The sequence below is a fragment of the Copadichromis virginalis genome, linkage group LG7, assembly GCF_057382275.1.
Source record: "Copadichromis virginalis isolate Kocher_CV1m ecotype Utaka linkage group LG7, C_Virginalis_male_GT1.1, whole genome shotgun sequence".
NCBI classification, from domain to species: Eukaryota; Metazoa; Chordata; class Actinopteri; order Cichliformes; family Cichlidae; genus Copadichromis; species Copadichromis virginalis.
In genome coordinates this window covers 63,494,311-63,512,091 of record NC_140624.1, presented here as the reverse complement: position 1 = coordinate 63,512,091, position 17,781 = coordinate 63,494,311, and the positions used below count along the sequence as shown (strand labels likewise).

At 38.8% G+C, this 17,781-nt stretch overlaps 1 protein-coding gene across 1 annotated transcript; it reads left to right on the top strand.

The window, feature by feature from the left end:
* The first annotated feature begins 1,180 nt into the window (after positions 1 to 1,180).
* Positions 1,181 to 12,688, top strand: polm (polymerase (DNA directed), mu). Its single transcript, XM_085464697.1, has 11 exons — positions 1,181 to 1,667; positions 1,848 to 2,022; positions 3,766 to 3,864; positions 3,962 to 4,132; positions 4,214 to 4,285; positions 6,582 to 6,702; positions 8,299 to 8,431; positions 8,653 to 8,755; positions 9,699 to 10,049; positions 10,156 to 10,239; positions 10,807 to 12,688. The coding sequence occupies exons 1-11, from the start codon at positions 1,471 to 1,473 to the stop codon at positions 10,891 to 10,893; spliced, it is 1,593 nt and encodes a 530-aa protein (XP_085320823.1). The 5' UTR covers positions 1,181 to 1,470; the 3' UTR covers positions 10,894 to 12,688.
* The last annotated feature ends 5,093 nt before the right edge of the window (positions 12,689 to 17,781 follow it).

Sequence of the window (17,781 nt, the reverse complement as noted above, 5' to 3'; positions counted from 1 at the left end):
CATAAAATGGTGACATGATCAAATAAACTCATATAGTAACTCAATCTACGTTCCTCTGTTTTTGTTTTTTGTTTTTTTACTTATGAAAAGAGATTTCTCTACTGATTGCTCTATGTATCTAATCAATCAAATCTTTGCGCTTCCTTTTGCTGTAGCCTGAGCTACAACTGATGAACGAAATGATTCAGCAGCTAATTGTAGTTTTTATTTCTTTTGGTTGGTTTTACTTTTTTGTTTTCACACTGGATTGAGCAAATACAACAATAGTATCACAAAATAATAAAAAAATATCAGTAGATATAGTTTAATCCAAATAAAACACAATTCTGAAGTTTGTAGAAGGTACTAGAGGGAAGGGAGAAAATAATATTGATAAATTGATGCATATTTTTCATTTTCGAGACTTAGGCCACTCTATCTCAAATAATCAAATAAGTCTTTTAGAGCATTTTCAGTTAAACCTTCTCTAATTTCATACGAACTATATAAATGTACGTTATTTTGAAGTATTGTGAAATTTAAATGAACTGTGAAAATTCATTTAATAGAGAAATTCAACCCACTATTTTGTTACTGCAATTTTTTTTATTAGTGTGTGCTCAATTATGGGACAGGACTGCTTGATTTATTTATTTATTTTCATATTCTGACTAGCCAGTATATGTCCAAAATTACAGATTCAGATTCATTCTGATGGTAATAAAGACCAGTGAAATTTTCAGACTTTTACCCTAGATTTCTTAGGACTATGGAGGCACAACAAAACAAAACAGTTTAGTTTATTTAGCAGTCATTAAAATGGATTCAGAAGTTGCAAATTGTTGAAGACTCACTTCATAAATCATATCAAACTGATGTCTCCTATATAAACAGCCTTTATGCGTTAAAAGCGCCGGTAAGTATCAACAATGCTGTACCTGTACTTACTTGATACTGGACTAATACCAAATTTTTTAGTATCGTACACCACTAAGGTTTATGGATGTAGTATCTGTTCTATATAGAACAGATAGGGTGAGATGGATACACACTGCGTAACCAAGTAATAATAATAATAATAATAATAATAATAATAATAATAATAATAATAATAATTGACGTGGAGGTCTTATAAATAAAATAAAACCTTCCGATCATTTCCAGTCGGAATTATTTTGGTAGTGCACAGGAGGAGTGACGAGACACCGGTGCAGCAGCTACACAGCTGCATCCGGTCGCAGTCATTCACGTTTGTTACTGAAATTGGGGATCTTTCCCCACAAACCTACCTCACAGCTTAAACCTCACCCAGTGAGTCAGGTTCATTCATGTAGGTTACAGTGTCGTATGTTTAGAAATTGTAATTTTATCAAAAATAGTTAAAGAAAAAGACAAGCTAGGAGAACAAACGTCATGAACTTGTGACTAAAGTGAACCGGACCTGGTGTCAAACTACCCAGTGAGTTCTATTAAATAGTTTTGTTGTGTACCATGGTGCCACTAAAACGAAGAAAAACTCTCCCCTCGGATGCTGGGAATACTGTGAGTGACAGCAGTGGACATAAGGTACCAAACAAGTTCTCTCAAGTTGTTTTGTTCCTGTTGGAAAGAAAAATGGGAGCCAGCCGAAGATTTTTCCTCTCTCAACTCGGACGAAATAAAGGCTTTCAGGTGGCGGACGTGTTCAGGTGAGAAGTGTCACAAATCCACTGATACAAATGTCACGGGAAAGCAAGTATAACTTGGAAAATGTAGGTTTCGCGGAAGCCTAAAATGAAATGTATTAAGGTAAATCTGTCTTCAAACCCTCCTTCACAGAATCCAAAGTGTATGAGTCATTCTACTTTTAATCTGCTGTTTCTCCACAGTGAAAGCGTCACACATGTTATTTCTGAGAATAACTGTGGCACTGAGGTCAGGACGTGGCTAGAGTCTCAGGGAAGGGGTCAGAGCCTTAGAGTTCACCTCCTGGACGTCAGCTGGTACACAGAGAGCATGCGTGCTGGTCATCCTGTGGAGATAACACATAGACATAAACTACAGGTACATTTTCATTTTACACATCCATGATATCAAAACCGAAAATCTGAGGCTTTGTTTTGTAGTAATAGGTGTTTTCACTGAATGTAAATATGTACTAAATAAATACAAGCAGTTTATAGTAATAGTAACCTATAGAGCAACTCTCTGATGATAAAGTGACAAATCACATATCATGCGTAAAATGCTTTTACTTGCCATTAGGGAGTAATTGCACACTGACACCATCAGTCTTTATACAGCTTTATTTGTCTATTGACACTAAATTGCCAAAAATGACTTTTTGTTTCATTGATCTGTGAGGTCTATTAAGTTTTTCATCATTAGCTGAGTGAACTCCTAGAAGATGGTAAGTTATAATTAGAATTTAGAAAGGCTCACATCTATTTTTTATGTCAGGACAAAAAGCAGTGAGATGGTAAAATTACTTTCAGTGAAGGCCTTGCATAGTTCACATTCGACTGCTAAACAACATACTGCATCAGTTACAGCAGCATGGCTATGAACTGATCTGCCTGCAGTCAAGACCTTTCACCGGTTGAAAACATTTTCACATGAAACGAATCTAAAACCTGAGACTGTTGAGTCGGTAGAATCCTATGTCACACAACAATACAACAACACTCCTCTTACAAAAGTCCATCGGCTGGTCTTTTGCTGGAAGAGGTTAACACAGCCCTGTCCAAATTTTTTTGACATATGTTGCTGCCATCAAATTCAAAATGAGCAGAAACTGGTACATCTAGTGACCACTCCTGACAAAGCTACTTTTAATAAACCGCATTCATTAAAAAGGCTTCCATCTGCATTGAAGTTTACTATTACACTTATTTGTTAAAAAATAACTGTAGCGAGTTTCCCGTCTCAGACTGACAGATGTGTTTTTTCTTGTCCTCCACTTATGCCTATCATCTGGCATTCTCTTTTACTCATTCACTAACTCGAGGCAACTACTGTTGTGATGCTAAATAAAACTGAATTGAATTGAAGGAAAATTGAATCAACTGTTTCTTGCTTTTCTTGCTTTCTTTGTCACTCCTGGGGACTTCCCTGGTTTCCTCCTCAGAAACTGTTGTAAGTTTCCTCAGTCAGAAATTGCAATGCTTTCTGGTTTAGCAGTGCAGGCAGGTAATTGCGTTTCCCAACAGAGTACAAGCCTCTTAACTTTGTATGTCTCTGATGCACTCACTCATTTTTGTTTCTTCCACGTATGATGGTAAGAAGAAATTGGGCAAGTGTGCATGTTTGAGAAACTCTAGGCCTCAGCCAGGGGAGGCTCAGGTCAAGGTGAGAATTTCCAAAGTTGTGAGTGTTCTGGGAGCGCAATGGGAACAATAGCTCGGAACCACAAAGAATTTTTACTCTCAGACCACAGTGAATAATGGAGCAAGAAAATGGTCTGTCAGAAAACCCTATACTTGGTTAAATGTCCCTCACCAATTTGGTTTGATAATTTGGTTTATTAGCCAATGAGTTTTTGGTATAATCCTAAAATGTATTTTTGGTAAGAGTTTGACATTTTAGGCTTGGTTTAAACATGAAGCTGGCTTTTCCTGACATGAAGCCTAGCACATACCACAGATTTGAGGTTCGGCTTTTGCAAAAGTTTAACATCACCCTGCTGTAATCATTCCTGCTCTATCCATTCCAAAGCTAGCTTTAAGTTAACCAACATGTATTTTAAACCAAATAGGCATTGGTTTCAGGTTATACTGAAGACTTTAAGTCCTTATGTTTGTCTTCCAGGAGCAGCAGATCAGTGAAGCAGAGGTTGCTTTGTTCTCAGTATCCAGCTATGCCTGTCAGAGACGAACCACTCTGGACAACCATAACAGCAACTTGACTGTAAGCCCTCTACCCCCCACCCCAAGCAAACACAGAAGTCTGATTTTAGGTGCCATGTTAGCTAACACATATGTCAGAACTGCATTTTCTGCCTCAGGATGCCTTGTCGCTTTTAGCTGAAAACGCTGAGCTCAATAATGAGGACGGACGAGGCGTTGCCTTTCGACGAGCTGCTGCCTTGATGAAGGCGCTCCCCACACAGGTGATAAGCATATCACAGCTCAGGGGTCTGCCTTGTCTTGGAGAACACTCGCTTAGAGTTATAAAAGTAAGTGAAAATTTTTAGCATTCCATGTTCACCCCCTAACAAGATGTAGTTTAAATTCATTTAAATTCTCTGGTCTTGCAGGATGTTTTGGAGAATGGAGTGTCAAGTGAGGTTGAATCCACCAAGCAGCCAAAGCGGTACAAAGCACTAAAGGTATCTCAGGCATTTTAAAATCTGCTGCAGGTGTGTCCCCTTGTTCAAAAGCAGCTGTTAAAAATCTAAAGGGAATAGGTCCAACTTGGCTATCACTAGGAAATAAAATTATTCTTCTCCTTTCTAACTTAATACTTTTTAACTCAAGCTCCCAAAAGGTTGTTTCTGTTCATTCGGACTCATCCAATTGACTCAAAAAGTCAACCTTACAAACAATACATTTGCACAGTACCTGAAACTAGCACCACTGGCAAACAATGGGCTCTCTTGATAATTATTATTCAAACTGTCATGACCATGACAGGTCATGACAGTTTGAATAACCCTTAGCCCCCCTCCTCGATTCAGAGATGGTTCTTCCCTTTTCACGTAAATGGCCTCCTTGACTCCCCGCTCAAACCAGCATTCCTCCCTGTCCAAGATGTGTACATCCTCATCATTGAAACAATGTCCACTGGTCTGTAGGTGTGAATAGACTGCAGAGTCCTGGCCTGACGAGTTAGCTCTTCTGTTTGTGTCATCTGCTTAGCCAGAAGTTGTTTGGTTTCTCAGAATCATGGCAAACCTTTCTGGCACTTAACAGTGTAGACTATTTTACTCTGTTTGTGTCGGGGGACCCAATCCTTGGGGTGGACCAGTTTCTGGCGCAGGCAGGAGCTTTCTTTAGACAACATTCCAGCTTTGACAAATGTCCAGCTGGGCTAACCACATTTAATCAGGGCTTTCTTGGTATGATGTTCTTCTGCTTCCCTGGCCGCTTGTCTGTGGTGATGGCGTTCGCTCTGTGTTTTAGCGTCCTGTAATAATAATACTAATACTAATAATACTACTAATAATAACATCATCAACTGGAGCACCAACGAGGTGCTCCAGTTGATGATGAGAGTCAAAGCTTAAATACTGATCTGTTTGCGTTGGTTTATGATACACATCAACTTTTAAATGTCCCCCATTACTGATGGAAATCTTACAGTCTAAGAAGGCTAACCTGTCATTTTTCATATCCTACCCGGTGATCTGCCTACCAATGGGTTGAGGATTGAGACCAGAAAATTTGAGATGTTACAAGTGACCGAGTTGATCATACAGACAATTGATCTTAAATGTATATCCTGTTTAGTATCTTCAGTAAACCATACAGACTGCATAGCTTGCCCTTGGCAACCTGTGGTATGATGTCTGGTCAAAAGCATTCTCTTGTTCTAACCGCTTCAGACAGTCTATCACCCTCTTCCTGTAACCACTTCCTGGGTCTTGTTTCAGAGGCTCATACGTTTCTTATGATAGTCTTTCTGGTTCAGCAAAACCATGCATGCACCCTTTTCTACTGGAAGGATGATAATGCTGTTGTCATAACTAAGCAATATAAGTGCCTTCATCCCTGCCATGCTGATGTTGGATGCTGGGGGCTTTGCTTGCTGAGACAGGCATCGGCAGTTGCTTTGCTGCAAACTTGTTTGTTTGGGTTTTTTTTTTTCTTGCTTTACCGGAGTAGCTTTGAATAATTCAGATTTCTCACTTATCATTGAATGTTTTATACTTGATTCTCTGCCAAAAAAACCCCAGTTTTATCTCCTGTAGACCAACTTTCTTCTTATTGGCTGTCCCTCACAAAGAAGGTTTGAACAGCAGGAGGATGGGGCTTCAGCAGTGCTCATAGCCAGAGCTGTGTGCTTGAGATGACAATATTATGGAATTTGTTACTGTAATTGTATGCTTTTATGACAGAAAAGGAAAAGCTTAATAGACCCCACTTTGAAGGAAAATATAGTTATTTCATTTTCTAATGAAATGATATCAACTGTTTTACTGCTTTCACTGTACAGTTTTGCTTAATGTACACAGATCATGAATTTGGCTTGTAATCGCAAGCAAAAATCTATCTAATGACTAACATTCTTAGTTTTATTTATGCAACCTGTAACACAACATGTTATCCACTATTTAAAGATTTTGTATCAAGCAACTCAAATCTAGGAAATACTGATTTGCTCTAAACTTTCCTGCTCTTATCACTGTTCTATGATCAGGAGTTAGCAATGACATGACACACACCATAAGTATGTCCTGAAACCATGTAAACTTTGAATCTCTTACGTGCAAGATGGTGACAGAGCCTTCTGTTGTTCTTTGGAGGGGCTGTAAATAAGAATAACGTTTACTATAAAACTGTGTTTAGCTCATCAGTGTGCTATGGGTCATGTGCAAACACATAGGTGGAGGGCGATTTAGGCCCTGCGCCAAAGTGGTACAAATGTACTGTTGTCCTTAATGTTTTTAAATAAATGTATTTCAGATTTTGACTGGTATCTTTGGAGTTGGAGCCAAAACTGCTGACCGATGGATTAGAGAGGGAGTATACAACCTTGAGCAGTTACGACATTCAGGACAAACACTTAATCGAGCACAAAAATCAGGTTTGTTAGCTTTGTTTTTCTTGGCATTCTTGAATGAGGATGATTTTCTTACTATAATGATCAGAGCAGGCGTATGTATGCTGTCTCCTCTTTAACTGGTGTCCAAGTTAAAGCATGTCAGGTGAGTTCTTGTGTCTTTGTGTGTCTGTCTCTCTTTTGAATGGGCCTTAAAAAAGTCATCACATGTCTTTTCAAAATAAAAAACTATTTAGCCTCATTGGAGGGTTTGCAAGCATGTGCGGCCTGTCTTAAGGTCAAGCCAGAATTTCTCAATCTGACTTGAGTCCAGACTTTGACTAGGACACTCCTTTTTTTTAATTTTTTTATCCAGCTGCATAACCCAACTGACCTTGAGCTGCAGGGCATGACACTGTGTGGCTAGACATTCTTCCGAGGGTTGACCGAGTGGTGGAGGCAGCAATATGTTGTTCTGAAAGCTGACAGTCCAGTCTTTTTATTCTTTCTTTCACATCTGTGATCTAATGTGTCACAAATACAGTACAGCCAACTAAATAAAAACTCAAACTAGAAAGACTTTACTGAGAAACAAATAACACCTGAAATATGATCCTAATCTAAATAGAAACAACTCTGCAGTGGGCTAAACTACTGTAACGACGGCCCCTGATGTAAGCCACTATGGTCCACTCTCCATCGTGACTCGGCACACGACTAAATAACCAGTGGCTCCTCCCACTCCTTGAATTAAATAGCAATTAAGAATTAAACAAATTAATAACGATGCTCAATCTGTCATTCAAATATAATGATGATAAGTTAACAGTGAGAACATTAACACAAATATATTTAGAAAATTCCCCAACTCTGTAAATGTTCAACATCAACAGATTCTTTAACCTCATGAAACCCCACCCCCACTTCACACTACACCTGGCACATTCCCTCCCAGGAACTTTACCATAAAAGGAGGCCAAAAAGAGCCAGAGTTGTTTGGAAGTTCCTGTCTGGCCAGCTGGAGGCTTGGTGCAATCTGGAGGAGAGGTGAGAAACAAATTAAACATTAATCTTAAAACAAAAAGCAATTCTTTGCATGATTTAAAAAAAAAAAAAAAAAAAAAAAAATCTGGTAGCAATTTACACAATAGTTGGATTGAAGGCACTGCAGCATGCTTAGAGTTCACAGACTTGCTGTCATAATTATCTTTAAGGGTTTTCTGGTAGAGAGCAGAATTCATGTTCCATCAATTTTGGTCAGTCCAGGTCCTGGAGAAGCAAAGCAGCCCCATACCGTCACACTATCACCTCCATGTTTGACTGATCTTTTTATGAAAACCCCCAAACAGTTCAGCTCATCAGTCCACATAATATTGCCTTAAAAGTCTTGGGGATCATCAAAATTGACAAAATGAGATGGGTCTAATATTAAAGATTTTTGACAGTCGCAATCACCTGTTAATGATAAATATGAAAAAAAGATATCTGAGAAAGTGTGGAAGTTGGGAAATACTTTTTAATGACATTGTGTAGCATTAAAAAAAATAATGTGTTCACTTGGTTGCTTGGTAATTCGCCTTTCCTCGTGTCCTATATAAAATAAAATTGTTAAAAAATAATAAATACACTCTCATCATCAAGGTCTTGAGCACTACGATGACCTCAACGAGCCGGTCACTAAAGCAGAAGCAGATGCCATCGGGGAGATTGTGCAGAAAGCTGTCGATTCTGTGCTAACAGGATCACAAGTTGCTCTGACCGGAGGATTCAGGAGGTGAAAGCACAAATATTCGCACACAGTACATCTGATAGCACATTCAAAATCTTCACAGCCTAAAATATCTCAATGAGCTCTATATTGTCAAAATTATTGTTTATACATGCGGTTTAAAGAAAATTTTACATGAGCAACAAGTAAACACTTCTTGAACCAAATCAAATTTTAAACTTGCCCTCTGCAATTTAATAGAAATATGAACTGTGGTATTTTCACAGAGGGAAGCTGACGGGCCACGATGTTGACTTTCTGATAACGCACCCAGAGGAAGGCAAAGAGGTGGGACTGATGCCTAAAGTGGTCGCCTGGTTGGAATCACAGGTAACTTTTGAGACAATTGATATTTATTAAATCCTTTGAAACAAATCAACACAGTTTCCTCTGGGGTTAAACTATTCTGATTCAGATTTTTACTTCTCAGTGGTAAAGGGCTGTTGGGATATTGTTGTCACCCTGGTGCGCAGGCGGCGTACACACCCAAGTCTGAATGTGATAACTTGATAATGAGGTGACATATGAGTATCAAATTGATGTTAAAGGTGCATCTGCTAAATATCTGGGACATGTTTGAATCCTGGTGACCTTGAACCCAAGGTCAGAGGTCAGCTGTTTCCAGTGAATGACAGGCTTGAGCCTTAGTGGTTTCTGGATTGTTCCTAATCATCCTAAACAGTTTCCTCCCATCTCAGGGTGACAGTTTGGCTCTTTTCCAGATCTTGGAAAAGTGGTGACACGCCTGAAAATTTGTACTTGCATACAGTTGTTTGAACTGATGACCTTGGAATCTGCCATTATTCAGAAATGGCTCTAAAAGACCTTCACAATCTGTGGAAATCTACACTCTCCATTCAGAGTTTATATTACTTTCAGGTTGTTCTCACTGTTTTCAGTCCAATGAATACTGTTAAACAAGAACTTTTTTATGCTTCCAAAGAGAAAGTATCAGTTGTAGTTAAGTCATGAAAAGAAATTGTATAACCTTCAGCGCCACTTATTTAAAGCTTTAAGTGACTGTATGTGTGTATATATTGAGTCTGTATATGTAATTTTTGTCCCTCTGGATTTTAGAAAATTCAAAATGCATTTAAACTTGTGCATCCAATGCATGCTATGCAATCATTCACCCTGGAAAAAGAATATTTCAAAGCAGTAATTGAAAGCTCTAAATTGCAGTGAATTCAGGTCCATGATGAGTTCATATAAACTTTCCTCACAACTCTATATGACATATGTTTCTGATCTGAACTGGTTGTTGTCTATTCAGGGATTTCTGTTGTACCAGAAAACTACCAGAAACTCATACCTGGAGTCGAAGGATGGCCCTGCTCGGCCTGCCTCCAACATGGACCGCTTTGAAAGGTGTTTCTCCATCTTTAAACTGACCAAAGGGAAGAAACAAGAAAGCACGCAGCCAGAGGAGCAAAATGATCTGAAAACCAAGGATGTTCTCAGACCTCACATGCAGGCGGACACAGATCAACAATTATGTGAGCTCAGTAAGAATTACCAGATGGAAGCTGCATCACACAAAATATGGAGAGCTGTGAGGGTGGACCTGGTGGTCTCTCCGATCAGTCAATTTGCTTTTGCTGTGCTTGGCTGGACCGGATCCAAGGTGATCGCTCACGCCTGACCTTTGTCCTCTTTCAAAAATCTATTGCCTCCTTCTTTTTCCCTGCTTTTCTATGTTATATTGTTTAATGTTCCTTCTGTCTGTGCAGTTGTTTGAGAGGGAGCTGCGACGTTGGGCTGGGCACGAGAAGAACATGTCTCTGAGCAGTCACGCCCTATTTGATAATACACAGGTAAATCGAAAAAAGAAAAATAAAGCCTTTTTTTTTGTAGTGTTAGCGATTAGAGAGTCTATTTTTAAGATATACTTTATTAGTTTTGCTCACTGTTGAAGCCGGGAGCAGAAGTGCTCTTGAGGTACTGTTGAGGCAAGGCAGTACTCTGAGCACTAAGAAACACATTTGGATTTCAGCAGGAAGTTTGTCCCATGCTCTTTACACAGAAATCACTCCACAAACTGTTAGAAGCAACAGATATTTTGCTTCTAACAGGAAAGTCTTTTAAGTTAAAAGTGGCTGCGTGAGTGATTGGGTCTGTTGTGGAGGGCCACAACAATAAGTGGGACTCAGTTCTGTTCAGTATTAATTTTCTCTTTTCTCTTAAACGCATTAACCCTTCACTACACTTCCAGTTTCTCATGTGAACCCTTGAGAAAAGAATAGCGCCCCCCCCCCCCCCCCTTTTTTTCCCATGCCAACTACTTCTACTTCTTCCTTTAAGTGCATATTATACCTGCCATATTTCAGCTTAATTAAATGAAGATGGCGTGATGGAATCATACTTGTTTTCCTTTTGTACAGAATAAATATCTGAGAGCTACATCAGAGGAGGAGATATTTGCTTATCTTGGTCTGGAGTACATCCCTCCATCAGAGAGAAATGCTTGAAGTGGCCTGATCAGCTGCTACACTGCATGCAAGCAAGAGCTGGAGGGCAGAATAAATGCGTCTGTTGGAAGGGCGGCCTCATGGCATGGAGTTGCTGTGTAACTACTAAAGAAATATTATATGATTGAACTCAACGATGACACCCACTCAGCTGACTGAAATCTTCTTATTACATGAATACAGAATTTTATTTATTAATGAAATCCACTGACCAGAACTGAGCCTGTTTAGTTTTTTTAATAAATGTGAAATTTATAACTGAAAGAGTGAAAACAAACCTTGCTTCCAGTCACAGTGTAATTTCAGAAATTTTACAGACTTCCTATTTACATATAATTTATGAATTTTTGGGCCACAAAACGCACACAAACAACTGATATGCGATAAGGAACATATGATTATAGAATTTTATAGATTTTATGAGTGCAGGAGCCATCAAGTGGCTTTATAGTTATTTCAACCATGTGCAGTGGTACAGTACACAGTGAAACGAGACAGTGCGCCTCCAACACTATGCTGCTACATATAACTTATAAGGCACAATCAACACAGGACTACATAACGTGCAACACCAGATACAACACATTGCAGACACAACAGTGCAATAGAAAGGTGCAACAATGACAGTAGGTTGTGCAAAAAAACCTTGATGTATGAAAGTCTGTGTGTACATGACACTGTACAGATAAATGCTTGAGGTAGTGACATGTATAAACGTATGTGTGTGTGTGTGTGTGTGTGTGTGTGTGTGTGTGTGTGTGTGTGTGTGTGTGTCAGTCCAGTCACTGATTTTTTTAGGAGTCTGACGGCTTGGGGGAGGAAACTTTTTTGCAGTCTGGCAGTGAGGGCCCAAATGCTCCGGTACCTCTTGCCACATGGCAGCAGGGTGAAGAAGCTTTTACAACAGGGCAATAGGGGCCTAATCAATGCTAACAGCTGATCTTATTGGCTACCTCCCTGGACTTTTTTGGGGGGGGCAATAACAATAATAATAATAACGATATGCAATAATGCTGCATTTTATCACACATCTTGTATTTTTGTGCCGCTCACATAAACCTTACTCAGAGGATTGAAAACTTATGTTTTATGTAAAGACAAAATGGCTGTTAGGTTTATTTCACCACATCCACACCTGTGTCACGATGACCTACATTCAGCAGCATCCTTATCACCTTATCTGTACATATAGCTGAAAAGAAACCTACTCAGCTGTTCTGAGAATATACAGTGTGAGATCTCGCATGTGAATTAAACATTTGCGTTGGAGTGTTTCCATATCAGTTCTTCTTCTGTTCAACCACACTAAAGATGTGCAATACATTGTGCACTACTGATAGATATAAAAGGTTCAGGAAGACCTGCTTGTTTTTATTTTCTGATATACAATATATACTGTTACAGTAATGCTTCTCATGATAAATATGTCTTGATGCATTTTCAATCATTCAGGTAAAGAAATTCCAACTCTGTTCGAAACGTTTGATTAGCACTGTTGCCTCACAGCAAAAAGGTCCTGACGTGCGCTTAGTGGGGTTTGGTTAATTGGTGATTCTAAATCACCCATAGGCGCGAAAGGTTGCCTGTTTCTCTGTGCGACATACTTGTGGTCTGTCCAGGTTGTACCCTGCCTCTCACACTATGGGAAGCTGTTCCAGATGTCACTGACAACGGTTATCTCCAGTATTGTAATCTCAGAAACATATCTCTAACTGTGAGCAGGAAAGTCCCACCCACCTGCTGTTTGAAACCACATGTTTGTGAGGAATCATAAGAAGGTTGGCTTAAAGAGGAGCTAACAGAGCTCTTTCTGGATAGTGGATGAGAAGGGTTTGACAGCAGGCTTTGTTTCTATTTCTACTTTTTGAAACTCCCGGAACGACAATTAAGCCTGTATTTTTTAGAGGCCTGCAATAAAAAAAATACGTTGTTTTAAATCTAAGAACCAGATTTTCAGCATCACACTGAGGCAGGATGTTTCTCATTAAAAAAAAAAATTCCACTTAAAGAAGGAAATCCTGGGTATTTGTTTAATGAGCATGCTGAAAGTCATATCCCGGTCAAAAGTTACTCCAAACTTTCTCAGTGTTCTTGCAAACCAAGGTAATGTCACCCACAGTAAGTGTGTTGTGGAACCTCTTTACACAGGTACTCTGTAACCTACACCCTAACCCAGGGGTGGGCAACTCCAGGCCTCGAGGGCCAGTGTCCTGCGGGTTTTAGATATCACCGTGGGTCAACACAACTGAATCAAATGATTAGTTCATTACCAGGCCTCTGCAGAACTACAAGAAATGCTGTGGAGGTAATTTAGCCATTTGAATCATCTGTTATTTTGGATAACACCGGCCCTCGAGGCCTGGAGTTCCCCACCCCTGCCTTAACCTGATATGGACCTCCCTTGTATTGTAACTGCACTTTTCATCATTTCCTGCTAGTTTTTCACAAAACCTTTGGAACGGATTAGCGAGAGTATACAATAATCACCATCTCAATATAAAGATTTGTCTCAAAATAAGGACTCACAGATATCAGCAAATTCCTGGAGAGAGACTGCTGAAACTATTGGAATGAATGTGAATGTGTGTTATAAAAAAGCCAACAAAGGATGTGGCCAAGGGGGGGAAACGGTCCCAATATTTGTTTCTATAAAAACGTATAAAACATCTGGATGTAACCACAAGGTAATTGACGCATAAGAATTCACAAGAAACGATGATACACAAGGATACAGGTGAGGTTCATTCAAATTCAAAACAGAAAATGAACCACAAGAGGTCACACAAATAAAACTATGCTTTAAAATATACAAAAAACAAAGATTCAAAAGCAAAAGAAAGAACCAGCTGAATGTAAAATGTATGTTAACACAAAATCTAAACAATATACTTTGGAAAGAAAAATTCAACATTCATTATATTAACTAAAATGAGACAAAACCCACTGCAACACTATGGAGCAATTTATGTGAAGACTTTCTGCAAAAATCCAAATAATGTGACTTTTATGTAGACCGGGGTGGAATAAAAATGATCAATACTTCAGTGAAATTACTCATTTATAATAATAGCACCACCCACTGTACTTGCTACAGTGGGTAGCTAAATAAGGACTTTGACTGAACCTCCTGAGTTTGCGAACTCAGTTTATCCTTTGTCCCTAAATGTTATTTTGATGGGTGATTAATATACATATGGACACTATCACTAATACTAATACTATAATACTATACAAGGGTCCTTGCATCATGTCTTGATAACTCTAATGAGAAACTCTAATGTTCTCGATCTTATCTGTTGTTCTAGCGTTATTCCTCAACATTAAGAACACTGATATAACTGGCTTCTTCAGTGAAGTTGACAGTCTTCCTGATGATAGACAGGAATAGATAAATGAATCTCCATCACAGGGTTTTACTACTAGAATGGAATAAACAGTCTGCTGGATGCTTTTGCACCTTTGAAAACTTCTCACTGTTTTACTTCAGAATTGCACCAACATAAAGAAAAGGAAATCACCCTTTTCTCTAAACAGCATCCTTCAACTACCTGACATTTTTTCCACCTCTGTTTTACTGCCCTGAGCAGTGTAACAATTTTAGGGTTTTAATAATATTCACTGTGTGATGAACGATCTGGATTTATTAAGAAATCTAAACCTTCTGCTGCATGTAACCCTGACCCACTTTCATGTGGTTAAGTTCTGCTTATTCTCTCTCGCTCCTTTAATAATTAACATTATACAGTCTTCTCTAATCTCTGGCTTTGTCTTTCTAGAAAAACAAACAGTTGCAGTACAAATTTACAAATTCACTCTCACCTTACATCATCCCCGTCAGTCGTTTTTGCATTTGAACAACTTGAGTCTCTTTTTTTTTTCACAGTACACAGTATTATTATTTCAGTGCTAATTTAAAAACTCACATCCATCCATCCATTCGCTTCCGCTTATCCTTTTTCAGGGTCGCGGGGGGCGCTGGAGCCTATCCCAGCTGTCATAGGGCGAGAGGCGGATTACACCCTGGACAGGTCGCCAGTCTGTCGCAGGGCCAACAGGCAGGGACAGACAACCATTCACACTCACATTCACTCGCACATTCACACCTAGTGGCAATTTGGTTTATCCAATTAACCTATCCCCACAAGCTGCATGACTTTGGACGGTGGGAGGAAGCCGGAGTACCCGGAGGGAACCCACGCAAACACGGGGAGAACATGCAAACTCCACACAGAAAGACCCCGGCCTGATGGTGGAATTGAACTCAGGACCTTCTTGCTGTGCGGCAACAGTGCTAACCACCGTGCCACCGTGCTGCCAAAAAAAAAAAACCTCACATATTTGGACAATTTATATTCTTCTACCACAAAAACATACAAGTGTTCACTGAAGTAAATACACAGCGTAGTAGTGGATTTTTTAAAAATGTGTTTATTTTATATTTATATATAAAATAAACACACATTTGTATATTTTATCTTTATTTTGATTTGCCGCTAACTGCCTTGCTTTTATTTGTGGTTTTTGTAGTAGGGAGAACTAAAAAAAAACTGCAATTTTCTTTTTTTTTAAAGTGCAGTTAACAAATGTAGTGCTCTCTACTATGTGAACCCATGACCTGAATTTTTAGGTTTTTAATTTCAAGTCAATTAAATTAAATCCGAAAAAAAAATCAAGTGATCTCCTATGAGCAAGCACCAGGCAACAATGGAAAGGAAAAATTCCCTTTTAACAGGAAGAAACCTACGACAGAACCAGGCTCAGGAAGGGGCAGTCTTCTGCCATGACTGGTTGGGGGGTGAGGGGCAAAATAAAATTGAACATAAAGGAAAGCACAGCATATTTAAGACAGGTGGAAAACTGGAAACATTATTACTGCTTTTAAAAGGTAACTGGTCCACATCCACAATTACAGTAGGGCTGAAGTAGATAATAAGCATGATCCCACAGAGAACAGCAGGACATTCACTTCAGCCGAAAAGCTTTGAGATGGCCCAGCAAGCTGCAGGAACAACAATGGCCGCTGTGGCAAGACCTAAACCTACTTTAAGTAGGTATTTGTGACCATGACACCATGAACCATGGGCCTCAGCCTCCTCAGTATTGACATTTTTTTCAACTGTTATTTTATGCATGGTCTGATTTGGGCATTTAATTTGTTGTAAGGGGTGCTTACAAGATGAGTGCCTTGAGTGCCTTAAAAGGTGCCATTAAATAAAATGCATTATTATTATTATTATTAGTAGTAGTAGTAGTAGTAGTAGTAGTGGTAGTATCAGTAGTAGTAGTAGTACTTATGTTGGACTTGTGGCAGATTGGAAGCCACACTGACTCACTACACCATCTTGTGGTTCTAAACAGAATTATAAGGATATTGCCCGTTCTACTACAACTTCAGTCTCTGCACCTCTCTGCAACACTGCAATACATATGATCTGATGGGCCCTAGTTTACTTTTCTTTTTTTTTTTTTGGTCTTTTAAAATGTATTTCCTGGGTGGCTGTAATTCAGGAGGTAGAGAAGGCCAACTAGTATTTGATGTTCTAGCATAAGGGTATGAATGTTAGAAAGTGCTGGGACACAGAAAAAAAAGGTAAAAAATGTTTGTATATAAGAGATGTTGTGTAAAGTTCTTTGACTGCTTGAGCAGAGAAGCGTTATATAAAAACCAGTCCGTTCATCATTTATTGCCTCAACGTTCCTTTCTTCCTTTCGTGGAACAGAGAAGTATTCATATATGTGCCCACATACCTGTATACTTAAATTTGTTGCTACTTTCTAATTGTTACATAGAGATTTTTTTTTAATCCAACCCTTTTATGAGCTACAGAGGTGTGTGTGTGTGTGTGTGTGTGTGTGTGTGTGTGTGTGTGTGTGTGTGTGTGTGTGTGTGTGTGTGTGTGTGTGTGTGTGTGTGTGTGTGAGTGAAAGAGGCAGCAACAAAAAAAGCGAATATGTGGCATTTCCTTCACAGCCTCATTAACCTCTAAATACCATTTTAACATCAAAGGCCGTGTCATTGCTCACACCTCTATCTCTCTCAAGTCCACTCTCTCCACATGTGCACACTTCTCCAGGAACGGATATTTTATGCAAAAAAAATAAATTTTAAAACAAGGGACCCATGAGAAGTATGATATACAAACACAGTTCTTTACAGCTTTGCTACTGCAAGCAAGAAAAGGCAGAAAGAGAGATGGGGAGGAGCAGGTTTAGTTTATGTTCCCATAAATCCTCGTTAACATGTGACTGCTGACACCGTATGTGTGAACCAAAAGGAGATATGACTTTGTCCTGCACTGAGGAGACTACAAGTCTGGGCTGCTGTGAGAACAGATGAGTTCATGCATTTGTGAATGTAAATGAATGAAACTGTGGATGTAGGAACAGCAGGAGTTGTGACTAGGAAAAAGCTAGAACAACAGTTCTGTTTCAGACTCTTTCTCAGTTACGAATCTATTTGTCTGTGAATTTTTTTAAAAAGCATCCTTTAAATATCCAATTTAACACAATTTGTGATAAAGTCACTGAAACAATTACTAAAACATATTAATTGTTACTGTTACTACAACAAATTACTAAAACCATGAAAGTATTCCAACACATCAATTATTAGTTGCAGATTTAAATGATCTTTTTAATAGTGACTCATTAAAAGTGATCATTTCTCATTATGTAAACATTGTTTCCACTAGTAAAATTACTTATTTAATCAAGATAAAGAAATGGTCAGCTGTTCATATTATTAGTTATGCTTTTGTACTATAAGCTTAATTTTGGGCGATCAGCAAGACAATGTTAGAACTATGTAAACCACTGTTAGTTGTAGTTTGTTCTATCTATATATTTATCTTTTTTCTAACTTTTCTATGAGTGACGGTGATATCACAG